Source organism: Delphinus delphis, chromosome 2 (genome assembly GCF_949987515.2).
Source record: "Delphinus delphis chromosome 2, mDelDel1.2, whole genome shotgun sequence".
Taxonomy (NCBI): domain Eukaryota; kingdom Metazoa; phylum Chordata; class Mammalia; order Artiodactyla; family Delphinidae; genus Delphinus; species Delphinus delphis.
This window is the reverse complement of record NC_082684.1, coordinates 37,457,522-37,483,800: the sequence shown is the minus strand read 5'-3', so window position 1 is coordinate 37,483,800 and position 26,279 is coordinate 37,457,522. Positions and strand designations below refer to the sequence as shown.

The 26,279-nt window shown below is 41.0% G+C and overlaps 2 protein-coding genes across 6 annotated transcripts in view; one reads left to right on the top strand and one right to left on the bottom strand.

The window, feature by feature from the left end:
- The window catches only part of ZBTB25 (zinc finger and BTB domain containing 25), a 29,925-nt gene extending 24,756 nt beyond the window's left edge, over positions 1-5,169 (bottom strand). For 4 of the 5 annotated variants that reach the window (XR_009518327.1, XM_060004417.1, XM_060004418.1 and 1 more), the window contains exons 1-2: positions 5,043-5,169; positions 3,787-3,974 (exon numbers count right to left, since the gene is read on the bottom strand). The gene's annotated coding sequence lies outside the window, so the exon portion shown is untranslated. The remainder of the gene's footprint in view (positions 1-3,786; positions 3,975-5,042) is intronic. The other variant, XM_060004416.1, reaches the window with a different exon arrangement.
- A 499-nt stretch (positions 5,170-5,668) lies between these two features.
- Positions 5,669-23,054, top strand: ZBTB1 (zinc finger and BTB domain containing 1). Its single transcript, XM_060004409.2, has 2 exons — positions 5,669-6,361; positions 19,856-23,054. Exon 2 carries the CDS (start codon positions 19,874-19,876, stop codon positions 22,013-22,015), a length of 2,142 nt encoding a protein of 713 aa, XP_059860392.1. The 5' UTR covers positions 5,669-6,361; positions 19,856-19,873; the 3' UTR covers positions 22,016-23,054.
- Positions 23,055-26,279: the final 3,225 nt, after the last annotated feature.

Sequence of the window (26,279 nt, the reverse complement as noted above, 5' to 3'; positions counted from 1 at the left end):
ATCACAAAGTTATTCAGAACATTTTTCTAATGTAACTTACTTTGCAGATTATTAGCTAGGCTTTTTATATAGCCTTTGCTCATCATTTTTTGACCACTCATTTTATTTTCTTTAGGATGTGGAATAGCCAAAGTTTCCTATGTATACAGAAACATCTTAGAAGTCATATGTGAGAATTTTTGGTGGAAATTCAAAATGTGAGAGAGGTTGCAAAAAAATAACCTATCATCATATTTACAAATACTATAGCCAAATGTAACGGTTCTACATCTTAAAATGCTTTATCTGTTATCAAAGTGGTATTTATAATAATAGCACTGATATTTAAGAGACTACAAAAACCTTGTTTACTTACTAGATTGCAATAACTCTGGGTTAGCTCAAACTAAGTAAGCCAGAACAGCTTAATACTAGTATCTATGTTAGCTGAATTCAAAGTTACCTTGATACCCAACATCTTTGATTTTATTTTTAAAAATCTATTATAATAGTTAGACTGGACTCTCAGATCTATGGTAGCCAGAATGATGTCCTACAATACACAGCTTTTCATTCTTGCAAGCTGTAAGAATCTTTAATAAAAGAAGAAACAAAAGGAGTAAGACATCTGTTTCTTTGGAAAACAAAGTCTTAGATATTTTCTTTGTGGTTCTCACCACTGTGACTTTATTAATTATTGTTAAGACATGGAGACAGGAAAGTTGGCCCAGGAATGTGCACAGCCTTTTTGAGATACTTACTCATGGCTATAAATACAAAGGTAAAAGGAGAAATATCCAAAGTGCTACATAATAAGACTTTATACAAGGATTTTAACTTTTTAATGTACTTTCACATGATTGTGGTGGTGTAACGTTTTATAACCAAGACAATGTTTGCAGAAATCATTTTACCCCAGAATAGAGGCTCTAACTGCTGACTGCATTGTAAAACCTTCCATGTAGAGTTGTACTGATGCCTGAGTCTTACTCCAGATGAACCCAAACAGAACTGCTGAGGGTAAGGCACAGATCCTTTTTTAAGCTCCTTAGGTGATTCTAATATAATGCCTCAATGAAGAACCACTGCATTAAAAGAACAAGGGATAAAGGAAACCCTAGAGACTATTTCACAAACTAAAGTTACAGAGAAAAAGACACAATTTCACAAGAAGTGCTCAAAATGTGGGAATTATACCAGTTACATTAAATGAACAAAAATCAACTACTGTAATTCTAATTTTAACTTTAAACTAAAATATTAGCCAGATTAAGAAACAAAAATATTCCCAAACTAGTAGGATGGGTATTGGGGGCAGACGAGGAACACAACATTTTCAAACTTTTTAAAAAGTACTTAGGAAAAAGAGGTGTATTTAACTCTCTCATACACTATTACACCTACTTTCATAATATCTGAAAATGACATGGAAATTCCAAATCTGAAAATTATTGTGTGAGGTAAAACCTGCAGTAATTCTAGGCATTTGCTTATGAAAATCACTGAGAGTATAAGAGAAGAGGGTAAGAAGCAGACATGGTAAATGACACAGGAAGAGCAGTCATGCTCTAGAAACCTTTAACGGAACGGGGAAACGTTAGTTTGGGGCCTCCTGCCTGTTGGCAGACACAGCCAGCCTACTACATCTCAACCCCCATCTAACCAACATGTGGGATGCCTGATAAAGCCGCAACACCAGGCAAACAAGAATGCTAACACCAGTGAGGGCAAATTTCTACTGGACTTTAAGAATATCAGAACCCCATAAAGGAAAGGAAAAGATTCTTCTTAGTCTGCTAAAAAAATAAAGTCTGCATTTCTGAAAGAAGAATAAGCTACTCACAGGACAGGAGAAAGCTGGAAAACAACAATGCTAGTACACACCTAGAATACGGTATAAACAAGAATGATTATAACTTCTGAATATAGGTGAACCACTACTTCCTTTGCCATGGAATGTTCCACAAACACGTTATCCACATGGGCTAATGAAACCCTTTGCTTAAAGTGTCTAGGGTTTTTCAGGGGGAACAAAAAGTCATTGTGTGACTGATTTGTAACCAGGGAAGAAATGAATTAGAAAATTTTCAAAAATAACTAACTTAACACTATAAACACTTTTTCTCCAGGTAAGGTTAAAAAAAAAAAGAAAGAAAGAAAGAAAAAAAAAAATTCCTACTAGCAAAGGGAAAATAGAAGTGTTAATAAATTCAACCAATAATCCTGAAACTGATGTTTGTTACTTTCTTTCCTCTTCCTCCACTTTCCCTAAGCAAGTTCAAGTAGCAATATCTCTTCTATCCTAGAGGAAATACTGTTTAGTTACTATCAATAGCTATTATTATACAGAATAAATAGTATGTGCAAGGCCTTGTGCTAAATGCTCTATGCACATTATCTCTTTTAACCCTCACCATGACTATATGTATTATTTTTATTTCCATTTTACAGATGAGGAAAAAACCTAGGCTTAGGACACACAACTAGCAAATAGCATAAAGTGGGGATCAAAAGCTACGTCTGACTCCATAGCCTGTGCTGGTAACTATAAACTGGAACAGTATTTTTCTTAGCATTCTTCTCTCAAAAGACTGAAGTTCACATGCAATTTGGAATAAATAAGCAGAAAGGGGGCACAGGAAGTGGTGCAGAAATACTTTATAATTTATCAAGATAAGAGCACCTGTGCTGCTTTTTAAGACAAGGGGGAAAAACCCTCAACGCTTTTCTGACCCTGTTATTACTAAAATGGAGAAGTTTTTCTTTAACAAGATGGTCAAGCACCATCTATGGACCATAGTAAATAAATCACTTCGGTTCAGTGGTGGGGAGGGCATTATGCAACACTTCCCAGCACAGCCCTGGCCAGGGTAATTTATGGCCAAGGCACTCGGGCCCCTCCTCCCCAGCTAGACAGCCTGGCTCCTTCGCATTCCCCTCAGGAGATAGGGTGGAAGCACACAGCTCCACTTTCTAAGGCATAGAGGGCAGCTGAAAGTCCTGCTCAGCCTCTCTGGGCAACCACAGGCGCCAATAAATCAGCCACAGGCGATTCTCTCATCCTCTTCCTGGCTAGAAGTGGTAGCAAGATCTAATGCAAAAGAGCACTGACCAGACTTGGGAGATAAAGTGATTTAGGCTTGAACTCTACTGCAAATGACTGCATCATCGAAGCCAGGTAAATCTCTGAGACTCCTTCCTCACTTGTAAGATGGAGACAATACTACCTCCTTTTTGCTAAGTATTCAAAATTCATCTATGAAAGCAGCTAGCCACTGCAAGTACTCAATAAACACTGACGACACCTGAGCAGAATCCCTCTACTACCTCCAAGACATTCAGAGCAGGGCTGGGCAAAAAGGTGTAGCAAGTCATGTAAGGTCCCCTCCTCTTTTCTTGCTGACCATCCTTGTGATGCTCCACTGCTTCCTGATAACCTCCCAGCCATCAGAACTCATCTATTCTGCTTCCTATACCATCGGTGTTTTGTTCCTTATTAAGGAGCTGATGTCTGATAATGGCTTAATAATTTACACTTAATTAAAGCACATGCAGATTGCTAAAGAGGTCTTTGATGCCTTTACCCAAGGAAGCAACCAATGCTGTAAATCTTGCTTATTCTTGCAGAGAATAGGGCTGAATTTGGGGGCGGGGGGGGGGGGACGATGACAAGTTTTGAGCCCAAAGTACATTAATAGGCAGCTTATTCCACCTAGAAATAGTCAACCGCATTCCTTAGGATACCAGAGCCATCACACTAGCCAAGTCCGATTTCTCAATAACCGGAATCAAGTCAAGCATAATCACCTCTGGCAGATAGTCTCTACGGTGCGTGGGTTAAACTGGCACCGCACTCCGGCTGTGGCGAGGAGCGTAACGACCAAGGCATCTAGAGCCTTGGAGTCCAGTTAGTGAAGAGGTATGGGACTTCGATCAAGCTACACCGTCTTGGGACTTCGATCAAGCTACACCGTCTTTCGGCCTAGTGTCCTCATCTGTAAAATGAGGGATGAACTGCATTTTCTATAAGGCCCCTTTCAGCTTTAAAATTTGTGATTACAGGGCTTCCCTGGTGGCGCAGTGGTTGAGAGTCCGCCTGCCGATGCAGGGGACACGGGTTCATGCCCCGGACCGGCAGGATCCCACATGCCGCGGAGCGGCTTGTCCCGTGAGCCATGGCCGCTGTGCCTGCACGTCCAGAGCCTGTGCTCCGCACGAGAAGGGCCACAACCGTTAGAGGCCCGCGTACCACAAAAAAAAAAAAAAAAATTTGTGATTACAAAGTGTACTTTACACACTTCACAACATCCTTTGAGAATCAACAGCTCTGCCAAAAAGACTTTAGTCTCAAGAGAATACATGCCATTGGGGCGTTAATTTATGAAACATGTTAGCTGCTGTCAATTTCCAGGTACAGCTTAGAGCAGCTTGACAACAGCTTGCTTGCTTTCTCCAAATAATGAGTGCTAGAGAAGGCAGTGATAGATGGAGCAAGCTTTAAAAAGAAAAACTGACTTTGCTTAGAATGAGATTAATATAATCTGAAAAAAGAAAACTTAATTATGGGGATGGTGGGGACTTCCTGCCCTAGAGACGGGGTAATCACAAACGGGGGTGGGGAAGGGAGGACAGTGGCTGCAGCGTCCCGCAGGTGGCACCTGGAGACCCGCCCATTGGCGAGAGGGGTCGGGGGTGCGGCTGCATGGGGAATGCCTCAGGCCCGTCGGGGCTTCCCGCGCCGGTCGCACCCGGACTGGTAGCCGGAAGGACTCCGTGCCTTTAATGCGCCCCCGCGCCCTCTCCGGGCCTGCGTCAGGCCCCGGCAGCCGCCTGGTGCGGGCAGCGAAGGGCAGCTCTGGACCTCCTCAGCCCAGTTCTCACTCGCGGTTGCCATTTTCCTCCACTGCCCTGACTGACATCTCATACAGACCAAAAGCACCCCCCTCCCCAGCTACTTGCATCTGTCCCGCGACCGACGCAGCTGCAGGCCGCCGCCCCAAGCGGCTCGCGACGGGAGGGACTGAGCCCGGGGCAGCCCACAGGGGCCGGGCCTCATCACTTACCCAGAGGCCGCCGCGGCGGGCGGCCGCCTGACTCCTCCGTGCGGGAGGGGCGGCTCACGCGCCGCGTACGTCACGCGGCGGCGGCAGCGCCTGCTCACGCACCCCGCGGCCCGCTCTCGCGCGGCTTCCCGCGCCAGCCGTCCAGGGATGGGCCCACGTGACCGCGCGCCTCGTAGCTGGCGCACCAGAGGGGCGGGGAGGGGGCCGGTGTGCGTGCGTGCGTGCGTGCGTAGGTGCGTAGGTGCGCACTCGCGCGCCCGCCCGCCCGCTCAAGTGGCCGGGCGGGGGGTCGGTCCGCGCTCCGGGTGGCTTCGCCACGGTCGCTAGTTCGCGACTCTGTAGGCGGAAGCGTGGAGACGAGCCTGAGCGTCAGGCTCCCCACACACAACCGCGTGACCCGGGGACTTTCCCCAGGGTGTGCAAAAGCACAAGCATCCCCTCAGTTAGGAGATGGGGGCGGGGAAGGATGCTCCCGCGTGTTCGCGGAAAGAGGGGTGAGGGCGCGGGGCCAGGGAAGCTGAGCCACGGGAGCCTGGGAGGGGAGGCCGGCTGGGCGGGGTGGGGCATGGCGGGGGAAGTGACTCAAGGCCAGAGGCGGACAGGCCCACGGAAGGCAAGGGTGGGGGAGGCGCGGGGAATGGGCGATCCTGAATCGACTGGCCGCGCACGGCTCAGGGCAAGGGTGCCGGCGCCCCCAGAACGCCAGGGACGTACTGTGAGGGAAGGCCTAGCTGCTGAGCCCTTTGGGGCCGGGGTCTGACATCTGGACGGAGTGGGAAAGCAGCATCCTGCCCTTGGGGAGTCGGGAGGAGCCCAGTCCCATCCAGCTGTGCAAACAGGAGGAGGAGGAGGAGGTCCCAAGCCTACCCTTGGGAAAGGGGCGAGAGGGGTGGTCAGGCCGCCGCCGCGCCGGCCCCCGCGGTGCGGGTTGCGCCAGCCTCCTCGGAGCCCGACGCAGAAACTTGTTGCAACAAACAGGCGACCGCGGGTGCCCCTAGCAGCCAGCGGCGGAGTGGGTGGGCGGTCGAGAGGGAGGGGAAGGCTGGCGGACGCCGCAGCGAACTGGTGGGCAGACCCGGAGTCGCCGCGTAAGCGGGGCCGGCTCAGTGCGGTGCGGCAGGCGCGGCTGTGCGGCAGCGGAAGTCCTTTGTTGCAGCACAGTCCCTGGCAGAGCCAGAGCCTCTCCGCGCAGCCCAGCCCGAGCGCCGCGCGCCGCCGCCACTGCAGCTCTCGGCCCTTCTGCCTCCGCCCGCCTTTCCCGTGGCCGATTTGCCTTAAACTCCCTAAAATCTCCGCAGCCCCGGTTCCTGCTGCGGCCGGTGAGTATTTGCCAGTTGTGGGGCTATTTGCGCAACTTTGGCCCGGGCCGGAAGGCGGCGGGCAGCGGGCTTGGCGGCGTGCGGGGCCGGAGCGGCGCCGACCAGTGCGGGGAGCCGGAGCGCGGCGGGCGCGCGGCGAGGACCCGGCCACGGGTGGCTGCTGGGCCGCCTGCTTGATCCCGCCGCCCGCCGGCGCGCCTGGTCGGGGACATGTGGCCTCCCTGGGTCGGAGGCGAAGCCCCCACGGAGACTAGTTCCCAAATTAGTTACCTTCTTTTTCCTTTCTTTCTCTGCCTTTATTTTTTTGAGGGGGGAGGGGAGGTGTAGACGGGAGGCGGGAGGACCCGGTTGATTGACGTGCCCAGAGCCCGCTTCTCTCAACTTACAGCCGCAGCTCCTTGGCGGGTGGGAGGGGAAGTGTCCCGGGGCCCGAGGCCGCAGACTTGGGCGCGCTCCGAGGGAGGAGGCGTAAGAGCCGTGCAAATTCTTGCCACGGTTTTTCCCACTCCCTCCCGGCACACAAGCTTTTTGTTCAGTAAAAAGTGGTAGGTCTCGGGTTTGGGGATTTTCGGTGGAAAGATCTGTTTCTTGGGAAGAGAGTGCTTTCGCTTCCAGTGGTGGGCGCTTGCTAGAAGTTCTGTTAGTGTTCGGTAAATGTGTTGGATGTAGATCAGGAGTTGTTACCAATAAAATATGTAGGTTTGGGTCTGAGCTCAGCCACCCTCCCAGTCTCCCTTCCTACCTAAGCAGCGCGTCTGCGTGATCTGAAAGGTTGACATGACATTTTCCAAATTGGGAGCGTCAGGGAGATGTTGATGAAAGTCCTTGATGTTTTCTGGGGACAGTATGGAATTTGTCTGTGTGTAATAATATTCCTAAATCAAGCTTCAACGTGGTAGGTACACGCAGTTTATTTATTGGCCTAAGTATATTTCCATGCAGTATGTATCACGGCAGGAAAGCTATGCCAGGAACAATTTTCCCTTTGACACTCGATCCCAAGAAGTGGTCCCAGGCTTTCTGAGACTTAGAATCAGTCTCTTGAGCTGAAGTTCAAGGCACTCTGGAGCAGATTTGGTGAAGGATGCAGTTCTCATGATAACTCCAAAGCAATCACCACCCGCTCCTTTGAAATTATGAAATTTTGTCATTGCAAATGGATATGATGAGGACACTTGGAATACAAAACGATGAAGCTTGAATGATGGCTGGCCATCAGAACCTCAAAACGCCTTTTGAATCACTTGCTGGATATCTAATAAAGTCTCAATAATAACTGAACGTATTTGGAAGCTAGATGGGGCTTCCTCATCTTAAACAGAGAAAATTGAAGCATAGTGGAGGTGCAGTGCTTTCCCAAAGATTGGTAAAATAATGACAGTCTGCAAGTAGAGCTTTCAATCAGCATCTTACATTCATTTTAAAAGCAGATTTCTCCATTACGACCAAATTTTCATGGTATAGAGAAATAACTCACGTTGAGCAATCTTACCTGAAGCCTTTCTATTCTTCCTACCCCAACACGGCCTAAATTGGAGGCAGTGGGGAGCCCTGGTTGCATCATTGTCGGAGAAAAGAGAAACCGTATTTAACCAGGACCTTAGCAGGGCAGAGCACAGTCTCAGCCACTTGCTGTTGACCTTGTGTTTGATTTCGCTTTAACACAGCTAAATTTTTGTACTGTTTCCGCATTCTCCTCTTTTGCCAGGCTCCGGGAAAGGTATAGTCCATGGAGCTTTTTAAGGGTATTTCTGTGTTCCTTGCAGGACAGCCATTCTAATGTGCAAGAGAAAAGAAGTGCCTGCTTTCAGGCCTCTCTTCCATCCAGGAAAAGTGCTAAGCCTTTGCTATTAAGCTTCTGGCCCTAAAGGGGGGGAAACCATTTGGGATAAAAATGCAGAAAATTTTCCATAGATTTTTACTTTTAAGCCACAATCTGTTGTCTTCCAAAAAAGAATTGAGATATATTTGAAAAAAATTGAGATATATTTGCTTGAGAGGTCATTTTGGTGTCTATCGGATTTTTTTTCTCCTGATTTTTTCTTCTTGTGCTGGTATCTCTTACCATAAAATATTGACATTATTCTTATACTCTTATGGGAACCAAATTAAAAGGGATGAGTGTCTCTTTTTTTCTCAGAATGGAAATGCTTTTATATAAAATTCAAGCTCTTTGTAAAAATTCAACCTATACCGAAGTAGATAAAAAACAAAAATGAAAGTCATTTCTGACTCCCACTCCCCAGAGGTAATCTCTGTTAACAGTCAATTTCTTGTTTAAAATGAGAGAAAGCAACATTTGGTCATACTGTGCTGCTGTGTGTGCCTCACCCTGGCTAGGGATGGCCGTGATGATTCATGGGCTCATGTTCTCTATTCACTGCTCAGGTTGGTGAGAATTGTCCAGGTAGAGGAAAGGGAATGTTTTGCATTGGACTTATTTAAAATTCTATGATTAAGTAGCAGACGTGAGAGCTTAAATACAACAGGGCTGCTATTGTAAGTTTGTCCTTACGAAGTACTTACTGTAGCTTGGTGGGCTAGTTCTCACACTTATAATGTTAATGTTGGTGTCAAGCATTTGATGGGTTGATTTATACTTGCCAAACTCATTAAAACAAAACAAAACAAAACCCTCACATTTGTAAAGAGTTTCATAATCTATAGTTGGGAAGGAGTGGGTATACTTGCCATTAAGGCCACTGCCAAGATAATCCCTGTGCTGTTACAGGATGAGAGGTCCCTCTTGATCTATATCGAGAGGTAGCATACCAAACATCAAGGAAAGGAAATTAGAGGAAAGAAGGGGATTAATGACTGTGGTTTTCAGATGTGGCCTAGAAGGAGACAGTACATATTTAAGATAGATTTCTAAGTATACTTATATTGTGCCATGTATAGTTATCTGTATAAGAAGTCTTAGAGTACAGAATCACTTATTCCTTAGCCTGGTATATTCAAGAAGAGTAAGCTGTGAAGTAATTGATGTTCTGAAAACAAATCCCCAAAATAGTACATAGAAGTTAAATCACAGCATTTGTTATTTGAGAGTGTTGGGAACAAATCATTTGCAAAATAAAATTGGCAAATTAAAGAAAGAATTAAATTGCCAACCAGATTTTCTGTTTGTTGTCTGTGTGAGATGCATGCGATCCTTTTTAGAGATAACTGAAGAGCTCCATCCTCACTTTAAATCTTTTGTATTAGGGGAGGGCTTCCTCTGATGGGCCGTGGGAGTCAGAAGATGGAAGTGGAGATGGGGAGTGCAGGGCATTCTGCCTGCAATATGGGGCTTTATGAGAATGGGGTGACTCTGGGAGGCTTAGAATGTCCAAGGGGACATGTTAGTTAATAGTCATTGCCAGAAAGAGTGTTTTCTGGTTTACAAAAACAGAAACTTAGGGCTCTGAATGAAAAGGGTCAGAGTTTGAGTCCCATCTTACAAGATGAGCGCTTGAGTACCAACCACTGAACCTGTTTCCTCATTCACAAAATGAGGATAATAAGGATACCTACCCCGGGGTTGTTATAAGGATCAGTTGTGTAATGTATGGGAAATCACTTTGTAGATTTTTGACTACTATATAAACTTTGCCATAATTGAAATAATGCAAAAAATTGATAAGCAATATAAAACCTGCTTTCTTCAACACTTATTCATTCAAAAACTGATCAAATATCAACTAAATGTCAGGCAACTGTTAGAGGCCCAGGGGATACAGCAATGACTAAGACAGTGCCATGATCTCAAGCAGCTTACAGCAAAGCAGGGGAACCATATCATTATAATCCCTGCTGTAAGTGTGATGATAGACATAGCATCCCAGTGTGGATGATACATTATTTTTCACCCTATAGTTGTAGGTATAGACTGTTTGGGAAGTACAGAAGAGGCATCTACCTTACCCTGGAATCAGAAAGAATGTCCTGAAGAGAGTGAGCTGGACGTTGAAAAGGCTCTAAGCAAAGGGAATAGCATGTATGAAAGCATGAAGGCTTTTGCTGTGTTAGTTGCTTTGGGATGAGGGGAAATCTTAAATGTTAAATAGATTTAAGACTTAAAAATGGAGTTAAACTTCTTGGCATGAACATACTTTTTATGATACTCTTTTTATTGGTTTCATTGACTTAATTACATAAGGTTGAAATTTTCAGGATTTTGGTTAGAGTTAAAAATGTAGCACTTGGAGCTACACAATTGGAAACAGTACAGTTAAAAAATATTATGTGTGGACTTGCTGAAAGAAGGAAACTGGGTAGTCCCTCCCATCATCTTAGAGCTGCCTCACCAGTTTTCTTTCTTTTTTTTTTTTTTTTTTTTTGCGTTACGAGGGCCTCTCACTGTCGTGGCCTCTCCCATTGCGGAGCACAGGCTCCGGACGCACAGGCTCAGCGGCCATGGCTCACGGGCCCAGCCGCTCCGCGGCATGTGGGATCTTCCCGGACCGGGGCACGAACCCGTGCCCCCTGCGTCAGCAGGCGGACTCTCAACCACTGCGCCACCAGGGAAGCCCCAGTTTTCTTTTTTATATATATATCTTTATTGGTGTATAATTGCTTTATAATGTTGTGTTAGTTTCTGCTATACAACAAAGTGAATCAGCTCTATGTATACATATATCCCCATATCCCCGTGCCTCACCAGTTTTCATGCAGCAACGTTTACTGAGTACACACACTGTGTTGCAGAGAATCGAACAAGCCAAAATATTGGCCTTCAAGTTGCTCATAGTCTAGTAGGGAGACCAACATACACATAATTGTGGTAGCTGATTCTTATTTAGCGCTTGCTCCGTGACACACTGTCTTACAGTAACTAAACCCTAGGAAGGATTACAATCCCCATTCTCAGATGAGAGAACTGAGGCACAGATTGGATGCAACCTGCTCAAGTTCACACACCTAATAAGTGACAGAGCCAGAATTTGAACCCAGACAGTCTGGTTAGTCTGTGCTTTAACATCTACTTTATGTTGCTGTTCTGATGATTTAAAAAATAGCATAGTAAGTGCAAAATAAGGAGATAATACACAGAGTAATATCAAAACCTAAAACAGTGGGAGAGGGAGGTCTTGCAGAAGGCTTTCTGGAGGAGGTGATAAACTGATTCTTAAAAGATATGTGGCCGGTTCAGACAGAAGAACCAATCAGCATGAGTAAAAATGGAGGTAGGAAATACATGAAGTATATGGGCTCGGAGGATGGGGTGGTGGCCAGCAGTTTTATGCCGCTTGAACAGAAGTTTGAAGCAGGAAGTAGCCACATAGGAGACTAGATGGGGGGGCACGGAGGGCTTTTGTATCCCTTGGGAAGGAGTTTGCTCTTCAGTCTGAGGGTATGTGAAAGGACCCACAGAAGCAGAATAACAGGGTCTGATTTTTGTTCTTTATGAATCATCTGAGGGTGAAGGATGGATTTGAGGGACCAGTTAAGGAGCCTATTGTAATAATTCAGGAGTAATGATAGAGGCCTCAGAGGACAGGGAAGGTAAAGATGGAATCGAGGGGCAAATTTGAGAAATAGTGAGAAAACTGGCAAGACTTAATAGTTAATTATGAGGAAGAAGTCCCAGGTGACTCCCAAGAATCCCGGGTGATTGGTGCATGCTGGAGAAGGGGGAGGAGCAGTTTCAGGTGGGTCCCAGACAAAGTCACAGCGTGAGTATGCTGGAATAGATAGGAGTTCCACAAGATGAACCCTAAGAATACGAATGCCACGTGCAAAAAGGGACTTCCTGGTGAAGCTGCTTTTTGCTGAGAGAAGCCTGCTCTTCACCCCAGTGCCCTCTGGTGGTCAGAAGATGCCATGTTGTCTCTTTAGGATAAACAGATCAACATTTAGACTGCCTGAATTAAATGCTTTTCCTCTTCCACTCCTGGAGGAAGAGAGGAAAATTTCAGGAGCCCCTATGTTCCCTTTGCTTTCTGTGTGGATGAATTCATTTCCCAGACCTAGCAGCTTAACTACAGTAACACCTCAGTTATTCAGAGTTATTTGGTTGACAACGCCAGCTATCCAGTGGCCTGACCTGAAGCGAAAGAGTAAGGCAATTTGTTGCCTGTCAACAATTAAGATAGATTAAACAAAGTGCATGAATTAAAACCTTATCTTATGCATAGAACACTGCCCTAGGTCCTCACAGAAAATTAAATTATTTATGTAGATTCAGTTTCAATGAGTTTTTGTCTAATTTCATAACTCATAACATTGAAATGGTGGGCAGCAGGAGATCAGCACACCTTTTACAAGTGACAGCTGTTGGCCTGACAAGTAGGGAGACAGAAAAATACCATCCAACAAACTACAGTCTCCAAGAGCATAACAGCCTCGGGCCATTTTGTGCAGGTGCAAACAACCCTTGCAAATTTGAACAGCTCCTATTTTTCAGGAAGATATAATTGATGCAGAGAAGCAAGCAGACAGCTAGGTGTTGCTATATATGGGGGCAGCTGTTAGAATAGAAGGAAGAGCCCTAGACCAGGATTGAGGAGACCAAGGTCCCATCCTGTCAGCCACGAAAACAAGACATGACTTTGAGTACGTGACTTAACCTCTCAGGGCCTCCATTTGTTTTCTTATCTATGACGTAGCGGGTTGAACTTGATCATCACTTGGTAAAATTCTGTGAACTTTGTTCACAATGATGACATTAATGTTTAAGAAAAATCCTATTCCTCTTGGATTGAAAAGACAAACATTTGTCATCTCTAGTTTATACAAGAGTTCTGTTTAGAAGTATGATTATCTCTATTTAATACATGAGGAAAGCAGGCTTAGAGAGGTGAAGAAAATTCATAGCTGAATAAGTAGGAGAGCTGGTATTCAAATCTATCGGTGTCTGCTCCCTGGGCTCTTTTTTAACACTTTCATTTAACAAGCATGCATTAAGTGCCAACTACATGGGCAGTGTGCTAGGCACGGGGAACACAAAGGCCATTTAGCCTCGTCCCCATCCTGGAGAGTTGAGTGTAGTAGGCATTGCTGTACAGTCCCTCTGTTAGTCCTAAAGATGCAAGTACTACTACAGCACCGTTAGGACGAATGAACACACAGCTCCATTTGGGTTTTTAAAGATCCAAATGGGTGTGAGCACAGAATGGAGCCACCATTTATAGCTTTGTTTCTATGGGAATATGTGTTTCAAGTTCCAAATAACTAACTTAAAAATAAAGTTTTGGAACATAACCCAGTTACAATTTCAGAACTTCCTGTACTAAGGACTGAATTTGCAGTCTAATAATCAGCCAGGATGCTTGTTCTAAAAAGTGAATAAGATTTTCTAAACTTGATCGTGTCTGTCCAATTTCAATGCCTGGAATTAAAACCTTTTATCTTTGGGAGCCTGTACAGCCAGTTCTTACTGGAAATCTCAAGGAGAAAACCTAAAGAATTAAGTTTAAATTTAGAGATTGGAACACTGTATACCCTAGAAAATGGAATTCTAGGAAAGAATTTTGCCAAGGTGACCTTATTTTTATAGGTGGCAAAGTCGTTAAGGCTATGATCTCAGGCTCAAGAGTCATATTGCTTGTGTTCTAATCTCACCCAGTCCTCTGTGGCCTTAGGAAGGTTATATAACATTGTGTTCTGTTTTCTTATCTGGAAATGGGTCTTAAAACAGTACGTACTTTGTAGAGTTTGTTATGAGGATTAAATGATAACATGATACACATATTTACATGCATACATACACGTTTTATATATAATACACTATATATATACATATATATGTGTATATATATGTATATATATCTTACTATTGATGCGCCAGGCTCTAATCTAAGCAGATATCACACACACACACACACACACACACACACACACACACACACACACACACACACACACACACACACACACACACCTACCTGCTTAGACTAGGTCCTGGCACATTGGTACTAAGGCCAGTAAAACAAATTTACCTTCCCTCCCATTACATTTCCAAGCTTTTGTTTATGCTGCTGTGTACCCTCCCCAATTTTTTACGTACACACCAATACAGATACCTGAAATGCCTTCCCCACACCACTTTCTCTTTTTCTTTCTTCTACTCATTCATCAAGACTTCACTCAAATCCTTCCTAAAGCCCACTACTGTTCTAGTACAATTCATGCCTTTTCTAAATGCATACTGAACTTTATTCAATATAATTCAGTACTTAATTTTTCTCAAATCGTTTCTTGGTATAAAATGTAATCCCTCATATGTAATTAGCTCTACTGTATACCATCCTTCTCCACCTCAATGCTTTATGCCATGTTGGGAACATTGTAGGTGTTCAATACATTCTGATACTCTGATTTATAAACAGGGGAGAATCCTTTCACTACCTTTCAAGCTTCTTAAGAAGCTAGTCTATAGCCCACAGGTTAAATCCATATATATATATACATTCAGTCATATAAGACATAGAAATAGGTACGAGGAAATGAATGTAGGTACTTAAATGTCCCTTGAGACCTGGAGGTAATTGTTAGTAGTTCAGAGATTGGGACGCTGAACTGTAGACTCACTGAGGCTATGCAAATAGTTCTCGGGAATGTCCTTGATAATGCAAGTCTGGGACGCAGAGGGTGGTTGTTTACCTTATGGAAGGAGTCACTCAAAAACTCCTTTAAGTTGCTTCTTCATTCACTTTATATGCTTATTTATAGACCCTTAAATTATCATTTCACTAAGGCTAAGGCAAAAGAAACGTCCAGCAAAACTTTTTTTCCATTTAAGAGACTTAGCAAAGAAGGAAAAGTATTTCTGAAACCTTACTGTGTCAGTGAGAAATTTACTGAAACAGCTTACAGAGTATAATTTAGGGAACATGTCTACTGAGTGAGACTAGATGTGCATATACAGGTATAACCACATTACAGATAGAGTTCAGAGGGCGTAGTTTCTTGTGCAAGGGCCTTAACAAACGCTATGGTAAGGACTCATGCCCAGTCCTTGCCGACTGTTCTTTACATATGGGGGTACACTGCATGATACCAAGGAGCATGTAGTAACCACAGTTCAGTGGTTAGTACCCAGCTGGGTGGGCAGGAATCCTAGTACCTATAATACTTTACCACAGTTAACCCTTGATACATTGTTTAACAGCACAACATCTTTGTCCTTCTATGAAATAAGCATGTTGGACTAGATTAGATCTCTAAGCTCTAAAAGCCTATGAATATCTAAATTACTGAATATTCTTAATGTGTTTGGTAGCTGTTTTTGAATTTGAGATGAGCTGGTTAAACTTTTTCAAACTAAAATTTTTTAAATTCAGTGTAAACTTTTTTGCATCACCTACCTCCTTATTCCTCTGGAGAACTGCATCCACACTGGGTATCCTAGCCTTAGGAGAACCCCTGGCTTTGGATCACGTTTGAAGTTTCTGCTCTCAACCCCAGCCCTTGAAGAACTTCTAGCTGTACAAACTTGTTCTACCAGTGATGTAGCTAGTAACACAAACAAAAGCAATCACACAATGCCATTATAAAAACAAGAATTGAAATATAAGCAATTATTAAAAACAGGTAACAAGCTTTACTATAACAAAGTTCACTAAGTATTTTGGGTAGCATTATTAAGGATATTTTAAAAATTGAAGAGAGCAAACCTCTTTTGGAATTTGAATGAAATTATTATTTAATTAATAAAAGTGAGTGAAATATAAACATTTTAATGCAAAAATTATTCTCAAGACATAACAAGCTAAAAGTCTCACAGGAATTTAGATCCTTCACCCATGATTCCACCTCCCGCCTTTTTGTTTATTTGTTTTTGTTTTGCTGTTATTAAGCCTTCTTAAAACTTTTCTGAATGAGGTGTAACAAGAACAGAGTTGTTGGTACAATGTGTGAATGATTGCTATTAAAAGTTACTCTCCCTAAAATCCACTTTACTCAGAACTTGGGCATTTGCATAATAACATTGGAGAAACTACAGTTTTAGGTCAGCCTAGGAGCTGTAGTGTTAGCATTAATTTTTGACAAAAAGGTACTTGTTCAGCTTCCAGCCATATGAGGCGAAGATAGAAATACAGAGGGATGTGGGAGCAGTGGGATTCATACTCGGGTGTGTCTGACCCGGAGCCCTGTTCTCTCCACCACAGCACAGTGCCTTCACGTACAGAGTAGGCACTCTGCTGAGTACACGTTCAATGAAGTCACTCATCTAGAACAAATTAAAATTCCCCTCAGTGAGGTATCCTTGAGATTATAGAATGCCTATGCTATTGCTGATTCTCAGTACTTTATACAGTGCCTGGTACACTAAAATACTCAACAAATGTTTGTTGAATTAATAAATGTGTGTTAAAATGCTGTTGATGCTCTTATATGCTTTAGTGTCTTGTTTATGTTAATACAGAATGTATGTTCACTAATCTAATTGAATTATGACTATAGCTACAGATGTGTCTATCATATCGGTCTTCTATGTAGCTGCATTAATTTTGGTTGCTGACCATAAAACTGCTTTTCCTTTAGATTAGAAGGGTCCTTGGAATTTTTAAGCTCTTCTTGTCATTATTTCAACCACAGGGCATTTAAAACCTGAAAGTTTTAACAGATAAACTATTGGCTTTCATACTGCTGGACTCTTATATGGAAGGAAACCGTAAGATTATCTCGTCAAACTTACCTCCTACGCTTAAGGAAGCGTCACCACTGTCACAATTGCCAGTGTTACTTCCATTAATTATCATGTGCCAGTTTACACATTGCTCCTGTGAACCTTAATGTCTGATATGCTTTTTGAGGTATTATTATTTAACATCTTTATTGGAGTATAATTGCTTTACAATGGTGTGTTAGTTTCTGCTGTATAACAAAGTGAATCAGCTATACATATACACATATCCCCGTATCCCCTCCCTCTTGTGTCTCCCTCTCACCCTCCCTATCCCACCCCTGTAGGTGGTCACAAAGCACCGAGCTGATCACCGTACAGCTGTGCTATGCGGCTGCTTCCCACTAGCTCTCTTACATTTGGTGGTGTATATATGTCCATGCCACTTTTTTGAGGTATTATTATCCCCACTTTGACAGTTCAGGAAACTTGGAGTCAATGAGGACAAACAAGTTACCTAAGGTGGCAAAGCTAGGTTGGAACTCAGGCCTGTCTGATCCAAAGCCTGTGCGCTTTTCACTGTACCATACTGTCCGCAACAATATTTCATCCCTGCTTCTACACGGGGCACTCATTATCCTCTAGATGAGTTCGTTTCATTTTTGAACAACTCTTATTACTAGGGGGAAAAGAATTGAGATAATATCTATCCCTCTACCTCTTTTTTCATTAAAGGTCTCTCTGAATCCTGTAAAATGTCTATAGACCTAGAAATCTCATCCTGCATAAAATAGGCTTGGGGTCAGTATTTTTCTGTGTGTGTGTGTGTGTGTGTGTGTGTGTGTGTGTGTGTGTGTGTTAACCCTTTGAATAAGGTTTTGTTGTTTGGATTTGTTTTATGTAATTGTAATCCTTACATAATTTCATAGCCTGTGTTTATTTACTTGACTTTCCATCCTGAAAACTTTTCTTATTTTCTTCTACAGCCTTCATTCATAAATATAATTTTCATAAAGGCCACATGATGGTGAATTTTAAGAAGTAGATTTACCTTGGTTTACTTACAACTACCTTATTGTGAGGCATTACAAGTTATAAATAACACATTGATAAAGATCTGCGCATACATTGCATTTTGTATATGGGTACATACTGAGCATGACTCTTCAATTCTAGTACAGATATCTGAGTTACACAAGGTTGAAATATTGTACCTTCTTGAAATACTTGATTTGGCTTACAGAAAAGGCCTAGAGGTTGCAAGTTTAGGAAGGCAGCAGCTCTCATTAAAAGCCACCTTCATTTCACCAGGTGCCCATGCCTACTGTGTTACCCTGTCTTCAGGCAGGAAGAAGGAGGCAGAGTGGCCTTAGGTAGTCGGGGAAAGGGGTATGTCATCCACATGTGATCTGGAACAAACAGTTTATAAAAAACAAGTGGAAGTTAGTAAAGTTAGATAATCTTTTAATTTCTACTGTAGGGAATGAAGGGTTTGTGGACTGAAGAGTGAACGTTTTATTTCTCTGAACAGCTTGTTAAATGTTCTTCTTATGCTCAGTCAAATTGTGTAAGAACTTGTTTTTGAGTAGATGATAGATTCTGAAGTATTATGTGTACAGATTAAAAATTAAGGCTAAAATTTGATCTTATTTTCGCTTTGTAATGTAATAGGACTTACAGTGCTTTTAGTATTCTCCTCTCCTCTCTTTATTCATTGTCAGCTCCATACATTAAAAATATTTATATGTTGATAAGTGAAGAAAACTGGTTGCAGAAAGGTGTATACAGTACAATACCATTTAGGTAAAAAACAAAAACAACAACAAAAGCAAAACTATGTGCCTGGCACGTAGTAGGTACTCAATAGCTGTTGACTCTGTAGGTATAGCATAAACATTTGAAGATATACAATTGGAGAGGTTACCTCTGGAAAGAGGTGTGCAACCTAAGGTGTGTTTTTATTCTATGTACTTTTATGTTTCAGTTTTTTTCAATGAACGTGTGTTACTTTTGTATTCTTTTTTTAATGATTGAAAAGTGAAGAAAAATTTACAATCTAAGGATAGATATCTCCTTCCCAAATAGATCCACTGTCCTTTATACTGTAAAGTGCAAGCCAAGCAATATAAGACAGATACTCTGACTCTATAGAATTATTGCCTCTCCAGTAATCAAGAAAAGAGAGGAGCATTGATCAAACCTATTTGCTTGGTGCCATTTCCATGTAATCTAATAAGCTTTTGTAAATAGAATTTTTCTAAGGAAATTTTCAACCATGCAAAAATAGAACTATATCTGCCTCCCAGCGTCAATAGTTCTCAACACATGGCCTGTTTTGTATCATCTATAGCCCCCACACCCACCCCACTGGATTATTTGCAAGCATATTTTAGATATTTCATCAATAAATACAGCAGTCTGTGTATCTAAAAGATAAGGATGCTTTTAACACAACCAGAATACCCATATCACCCTTAAGGATGAGCAATCATTCCTTTATATCTATCATCTAAGAAGTTTTTAATACTCTGAGACTGAATTACTAACTTTCAGTTTAAATTGCTATTTTATTTAACTTTCATTGTTTGTATCCTTCAAGTACTTTTAAACTAGTGTCTTTTTTCCTTTCAAATTTCGTATACATTTTTTCCCTAAAGGCGTAATGAAACCAAAACTGTATGATTTTTGCTTTTGATACCTTTGCTTGTATTTCTTAAAATAAAAACGAGATGCTTGAATAAATGGCTGGGTATCTTCACCTTCAAGTTTTAAAAATGATTCAGGTATATGTTATTGCTCTTTACTACATTAGACTGGAAAGCTAGCCATACCTTGATTGTAATAGTAAATTCACACAAGTCACAGGTCATGATCAAAATTATTCTTTTTTTTAAGTGCTTTTCTGATATCCTGTCTGACTTTAATATTTTTGTTTTACATAGGTCTCTAATTAATAGAAGATGGCAAAGCCCAGCCACAGCAGCTACGTCCTTCAGCAGCTAAACAACCAAAGGGAATGGGGTTTCCTCTGTGACTGTTGTATTGCAATTGATGACATTTACTTTCAAGCACACAAAGCAGTTCTAGCTGCCTGTAGCTCCTATTTTAGAATGTTTTTCATGAATCATCAGCATAGTACTGCACAGCTGAATCTCAGCAACATGAAAATTAGTGCCGAGTGTTTTGATCTTATTTTGCAGTTTATGTATTTAGGAAAAATTATGACAGCTCCTTCCAGTTTTGAGCAGTTTAAAGTGGCAATGAACTACCTACAGCTGTACAATGTTCCTGACTGTTTAGAAGACATACAGGATGCAGATTGTTCTAGTTCAAAATGTTCATCTTCTGCTTCTAGCAACCAGAACAGCAAAATGATATTTGGGGTAAGAATGTATGAAGACACTGTGGCTAGAAATGGCAGTGAAGCCAATAGATGGTGTGCAGAGCCAAGTTCAACAGTAAATACACCACATAATAGAGAGCCTGATGAAGAGTCTTTGCAATTAGGTAATTTTCCTGAACCATTATTTGATGTATGTAAGAAGAGTTCTGTGTCCAAATTATCTACTCCAAAAGAACGTGTCTCACGACGCTTTGGACGGAGTTTTACCTGTGATAGTTGTGGATTTGGCTTTAGCTGTGAGAAGTTACTAGATGAGCATGTGCTAACCTGTACTAACAGACATTCATACCAAAATACAAGATCCTATCACAGAATAGTGGATATTAGAGATGGAAAAGACAGTAATATCAAAGCTGAATTTGTTGAAAAGGATTCTTCTAAAACATTTTCTGCACAGACGGACAAATACAGAGGAGACACAAGCCAGGCTGCTGATGACTCAACTTCAACCACTGGAAGCAGAAAAAGTAGCACAGTGGAGTCTGAACTAGCCAGTGAAGAAAAAAGCAGAGCTGCTGAGAGGAAAAGAATCATTATCAAGATGGAACCAGAGGATATCCCTACAGATGAACTGAAAGACTTTAACATTATTAAAGTGACTGATAAAGACTGTAATGAGTCCACTGACAATGATGAATTAGAAGATGAACCTGAAGAGCCATTTTATAGATACTATGTTGAAGAAGATGTCAGCATTAAAAAAAGTGGGAGGAAAGCTCTGAAACCTCGGATGTCAATAAACACTGATGAAAGAGGTGGTTTAGAAAATATGAGGCCCCCTAACAACAGCAGTCCTGTACAAGAGGATACTGAAAACGCATCCTGTGAGTTGTGTGGGCTCACAATAACTGAGGAGGACCTGTCATCTCATTACTTAGCCAAACACATCGAAAATATCTGTGCATGTGGCAAATGTGGACAAATACTTGTGAAGGGTAGACAGCTTCAGGAACATGCCCAGAGATGTGGAGAGCCCCAAGACCTGACAATGAACGGGTTAGGAAGTACTGAGGAGAAGATGGACATGGAAGAGAATCCTGACGAACAGTCTGAAATCAGGGATATGTTTGTTGAAATGTTGGATGATTTTAGGGACAATCATTTCCAGATAAACAATATCCAAAAAAAGCAGTTATTTAAACATTCTGCCTGTCCTTTTCGATGTCCTAATTGTGGCCAGCGTTTTGAAACTGAAAATCTAGTGGTTGAACATATGTCTAGCTGCCTAGACCAAGACATGTTCAAGAGTGCCATCATGGAAGAGAATGAAAGGGATCACAGACGAAAGCATTTTTGTAATCTGTGTGGGAAAGGATTTTATCAGCGGTGTCACTTAAGAGAACACTATACTGTTCACACCAAGGAAAAGCAGTTTGTTTGTCAGACATGTGGAAAGCAGTTTTTAAGGGAACGTCAGTTGCGACTCCACAATGATATGCACAAAGGCATGGCCAGGTATGTCTGTTCCATTTGTGATCAAGGCAACTTCAGAAAACATGACCATGTACGGCATATGATTTCTCATTTATCTGCTGGTGAGACTATATGCCAGGTCTGCTTTCAGATATTCCCAAATAATGAACAGTTGGAACAGCACATGGATGTTCACCTGTATACATGTGGAATATGTGGAGCAAAGTTTAATTTGAGGAAAGATATGAGATCACATTATAATGCCAAGCATTTGAAAAGAACATAAGTGATTTTCTACTGTATAATGTTTAGCTGATAGGAGACAAAACACCAAAGCAAAGGATATGAGCTATTTAGAAAATGAATTTATAAGATGAATTGTTGAAAAAAATTTTAAGGCCCTTTACCTTTAATATTTTTTGTTTAGGATCTTAAGTATCTACATTTTAGGTGTTATTAAATGTTTATCATTTTTGTTATTTTTAATAGAATTCTTTGTTTTTAGTTTGTTTTAGCTATGATTAAAATTACTTTTAAATGTAGACTACAAGTGGTTGTTACCCCTTCAGTGACTATTAAAGTTTAGTTTTTTTTTATCAATAAGGTGATGACTTCACTATTTTTATGTGTTTTTTTTTTTCTAAAGTTACCCTGTGAAATTTTAAACCCAACATCATTGGCCGTTCCTGTTTAAATTTTTTTAAAAAATTGTTTGTTTTAAATAATTAGTTATTTGAAACTATCCCATTCACTGTAGCTTTTTTTTTTTTTTTTGGAAGTTGAACAGTGATTTAGCCACTGTTTATTCCCTGTCTTATCAATGAAATTCGTATTCTTAAATTGACAACTTAATAGGCAGGTTAGGTGCACTGAATCTAACCTTGAAGGTTGACATGGGCTCAAACTTGGCCTAAAAAGATTGATGAACCTAAGGAAATTCCTATAAATGAATATTTCCTATAATTGATAAAATATTATCATTTAATAATCACATTTAAAACTTATATTAAGTGTAAAACCCAATGACTTTACCCCACTTGAGAAATTAGTGGGGACAAGTCATTTTGTTTTGTGATATTAAATTTAACTATGATAGTTAATTAAAAAGGCATATCTTGTATTCATTTAAAATAATTTAAAATATTCTGATTTCTAAAGTGTGTTAGTTTATGAATTATTTTTGTTTATAAATAGACTTTAATAGCTTTCTAGGAATATGACATCTAAAGGAAAATGATTTTTCACCTTTAAAATGACATACTTTTGGAACTTTGAGATTTGAGAAAGCTGCCATGTATATTGACAAATCTAATAAAATAAAGAAATCAATTACAAATCTGGTTGTTCTATCAAAGTAGAGTGTGCAAAAATCATGTCTTGTGTTTTATACTAAGATTTGGAGAGAATGTGTTATGGCAAATTGCAGTTTATCAACATGCTTTATTTTTTTTTCTGTAAAGGACTAAAATTTGAGAACCGTAAAATAATCACAGAACATATAAGTGGAAATAGTTTATCATTTTTAAGATAAAGTAGTATTACTGTTAGTTGTTGCTGACACAGGGTCTACACGAATTACATGTGAATTAAAATACTGGCAAAACTGGCCCACCAATCAACATATCTGTTGAATAGAATGCCTTTTAATGTGAATTACTTGCATTATAATGCCCTTCTCATAATGAAAGGGATTTTAAATAACTCCTATATTTGCATTATAATGCCCTTCTCATAATGAAAGGGATTTTAAATAACTCCTGTATTTAAAAGTATAATTTTGTGATTATGAACAGTAATTTAACGGTATTGTTCTTTTTGTTTACATCACATTTTTAAGATATGCAAGTCATATTTTTGTATACAATTTGCATAAAAGAACAAGTTGCCAAGAGAATTGAGAGACATATTGACTAGCATAGATTTAGTTGAAAGAGTGTGAGCTCAGAGATTTGTGGGGAAATGTTGAGGTGTTAAGAATTGAAACAGTACAGGAGCCATGCAGTATTAGAACAAGTAGAGATGGGGGAAATACACAAAAAGATAAATGAGAAATCAGGAATTTTTTAAAAGCCATATTGTAGAAAAAGCAAGAAAATTGATTCATCTTAGTCTTGGATACAATAGTTTATCAAGTAATTAGATCTGAAATACAACTTTAAATGAAATATGGTATATATATTACTGATAGGAACCTAATAAGAGTTCTGTAACTAACCCAGAGACCATCAGAGAGTAAAGAGAGAATATCGACTCAAAACAAATTTCCAAACTATATACCATCTTAGCGGACATCATTTTCTTTGGGACCGCTTTTTTCCATGACCCTCTTCAAAACCTCTATTGCAATGGCTTTCCCACCATTAAAGAACAGGGGTCTTTCTAAATACTACCACTCTGTAAAAAGGATTGTTTAATCCATTAGGAAAGGGGGTTTAGTTTTAGACACATACTAACAGCCAAGAATTAGCAAGCAAATATATAAACATTAAACATAATCTCTAATTTTACATAACTGAGGTGTTTATAGTTTCAGAAAGCCATACCTCACGATGTGTTTTCTCCCAGTTTCATGTTACAGGACACACACACCTTTTGTTTTGTTTTGCAACTAGCTACAGCAGCACAAGCTTCTTTGAGTATAATGTACAATTTTCCTTATTAAGGCAAAGAGTTCATTTAAAGACTACTTGCCTTTTAAAACTAGGGGGAATTAAAACTATCCAACACCTCTCTCCAGCCCTGTTTCCTCTCACTTCTTTCCTCTCTCTCCCGCGGTGGAGCTACAGAGCTGTACCTACTTACTATTGCTTCTTGCCCTCCAGTGCTGTGAAGGCAATGAATCAAGGTTGTGGAAGTTGCCTCCTCCTCCTGCCTTTATAATTTGTGTGATTAGCCTCCAAATCTGAAAATGAAGGGGAAATCTAGATAGATGTATGTGGAATCTTGTTTCTCTTTTTGTCTCACATACAGTCTTGCTTAAAGGGCCTTTTCTACTCCAACAGAAATCCTGGAGGAATAGAGTCAGTGCTTAACAAGCTCGGCACCAATTACAGTGCAGCTCAGATGTTTATAACTTTTTAGTAAACAAGACTAAGAATCTGAGAGATTAATAAAGCACAACTAAAGCAGTAGTGGATTACAACTCAGAAATTTGTCTTAATCTCTCCCATATTTTTAAAGTAAAAATATTCAGAGAAATGACTCACGTGAGTAAAATGGTACATGGCTAATTTTTAATGCATGAAGTTTGAGTATGAACAAAAATTAGAAAAAAGAACATAAGGATTCCAGGGGCTAGATATAAAAATTAAAGAATTAAAATAAGGACAGGGCTTCCCTGGTGGCGCAGTGGTTGAGAGTCCGCCTGCCGATGCAGGGGACACGGGTTCGTGCCCCAGTCCGGGAAGATCCCACATGCCATGGAGCGGCTGGGCCCGTGAGCCATGGCCGCTGAGCCTGCGCGTCCGGAGCCTGTGCTCTGCAACGGGAGAGGCCACAACAGTGAGAGGCCCGTGTACCGCAAAAAAATAAAGTAAGGACAGAGCTTTCTAGAGTAGTCAGCACCAATTAAAAGGAAAAATAATAGACTAAGTAAAAATCGTACTTAAGTACTGTAGTTGAGAACAAAAATATCAACAAGGTATAAAAATTGAATAAAAAAATAAACATTTGAAGTTTTCTAGGTGAGGTGAGTAGAATGGAAGTTATTTGATAGGTTCAAACAATTTGACTAAACTAATTCAATTAGAGCTACAGAATGCCTAATGAAACAAATTTTATGAACATGCCAAGGATATGCATAAATATGTGAGATAATATACCAAAGTTTATATTCTAAAACAAGTGGGAAGAGAGGCTCATGGTGGTTGGCAACTTTCTCATTGATTAAACAATACCTGTTCCTCTATATCACTAGTTAAGGAACTTCTGTATTTAATAGATCTCTGGAAAATTCCCCAAAGAACTAGTCTAACAGTTAAGTTAAACATAAAACTTGTCATTGTTGTTAACAAAACACTAAATTAGTACCAACCAGAAGAGAAAACCTGAGTGTGTATGTGCACGCATAGTTGAGAATAAAGCAATTTGGTATATTAATTCTAAATGGGTTTTATGAGTTACACATTTCTTTTTTTTGCCATTAATCTACTTTGATCAGTTCCTCACCACCACCACCTCCTTTGTAACATATGCTTCTCAGCGATACAAGCCTGTGCTCTAAAGGCACCCTAGCATTGATAATGCCTAAGATCCCAGGGTACCAAAAGGCACTGTGGGAACATATCCTTGTGGAATGTCTCCCATCTCCTGATACCTGAGGTGCAGTAAATGGGGTGACAGGGTGAATGCCAGGGAACTGAAGCAAGTAGAGTTAGAGTTGGTGTTAAGAACTTGAAGCTGTGGCCCGGATTTGGAAACCTATGAACCATCCATCCCAGGGCTCTCAGTAATCCCATCATCCATTTCATTAGCACTCTTTGTACTCTGCTAAATGCTTTACAGATTAATTTTAATTAATCCTCACAGCCTTATGAGGTAAGTATTCTAAT

Coding starts and splice junctions, on each gene's coding strand:
- ZBTB1 (XM_060004409.2), top strand. CDS start 19,874: ATGGCAAAGCCCAGCCACAGCAGCTACGTCCTTCAGCAGCTAAACAAC.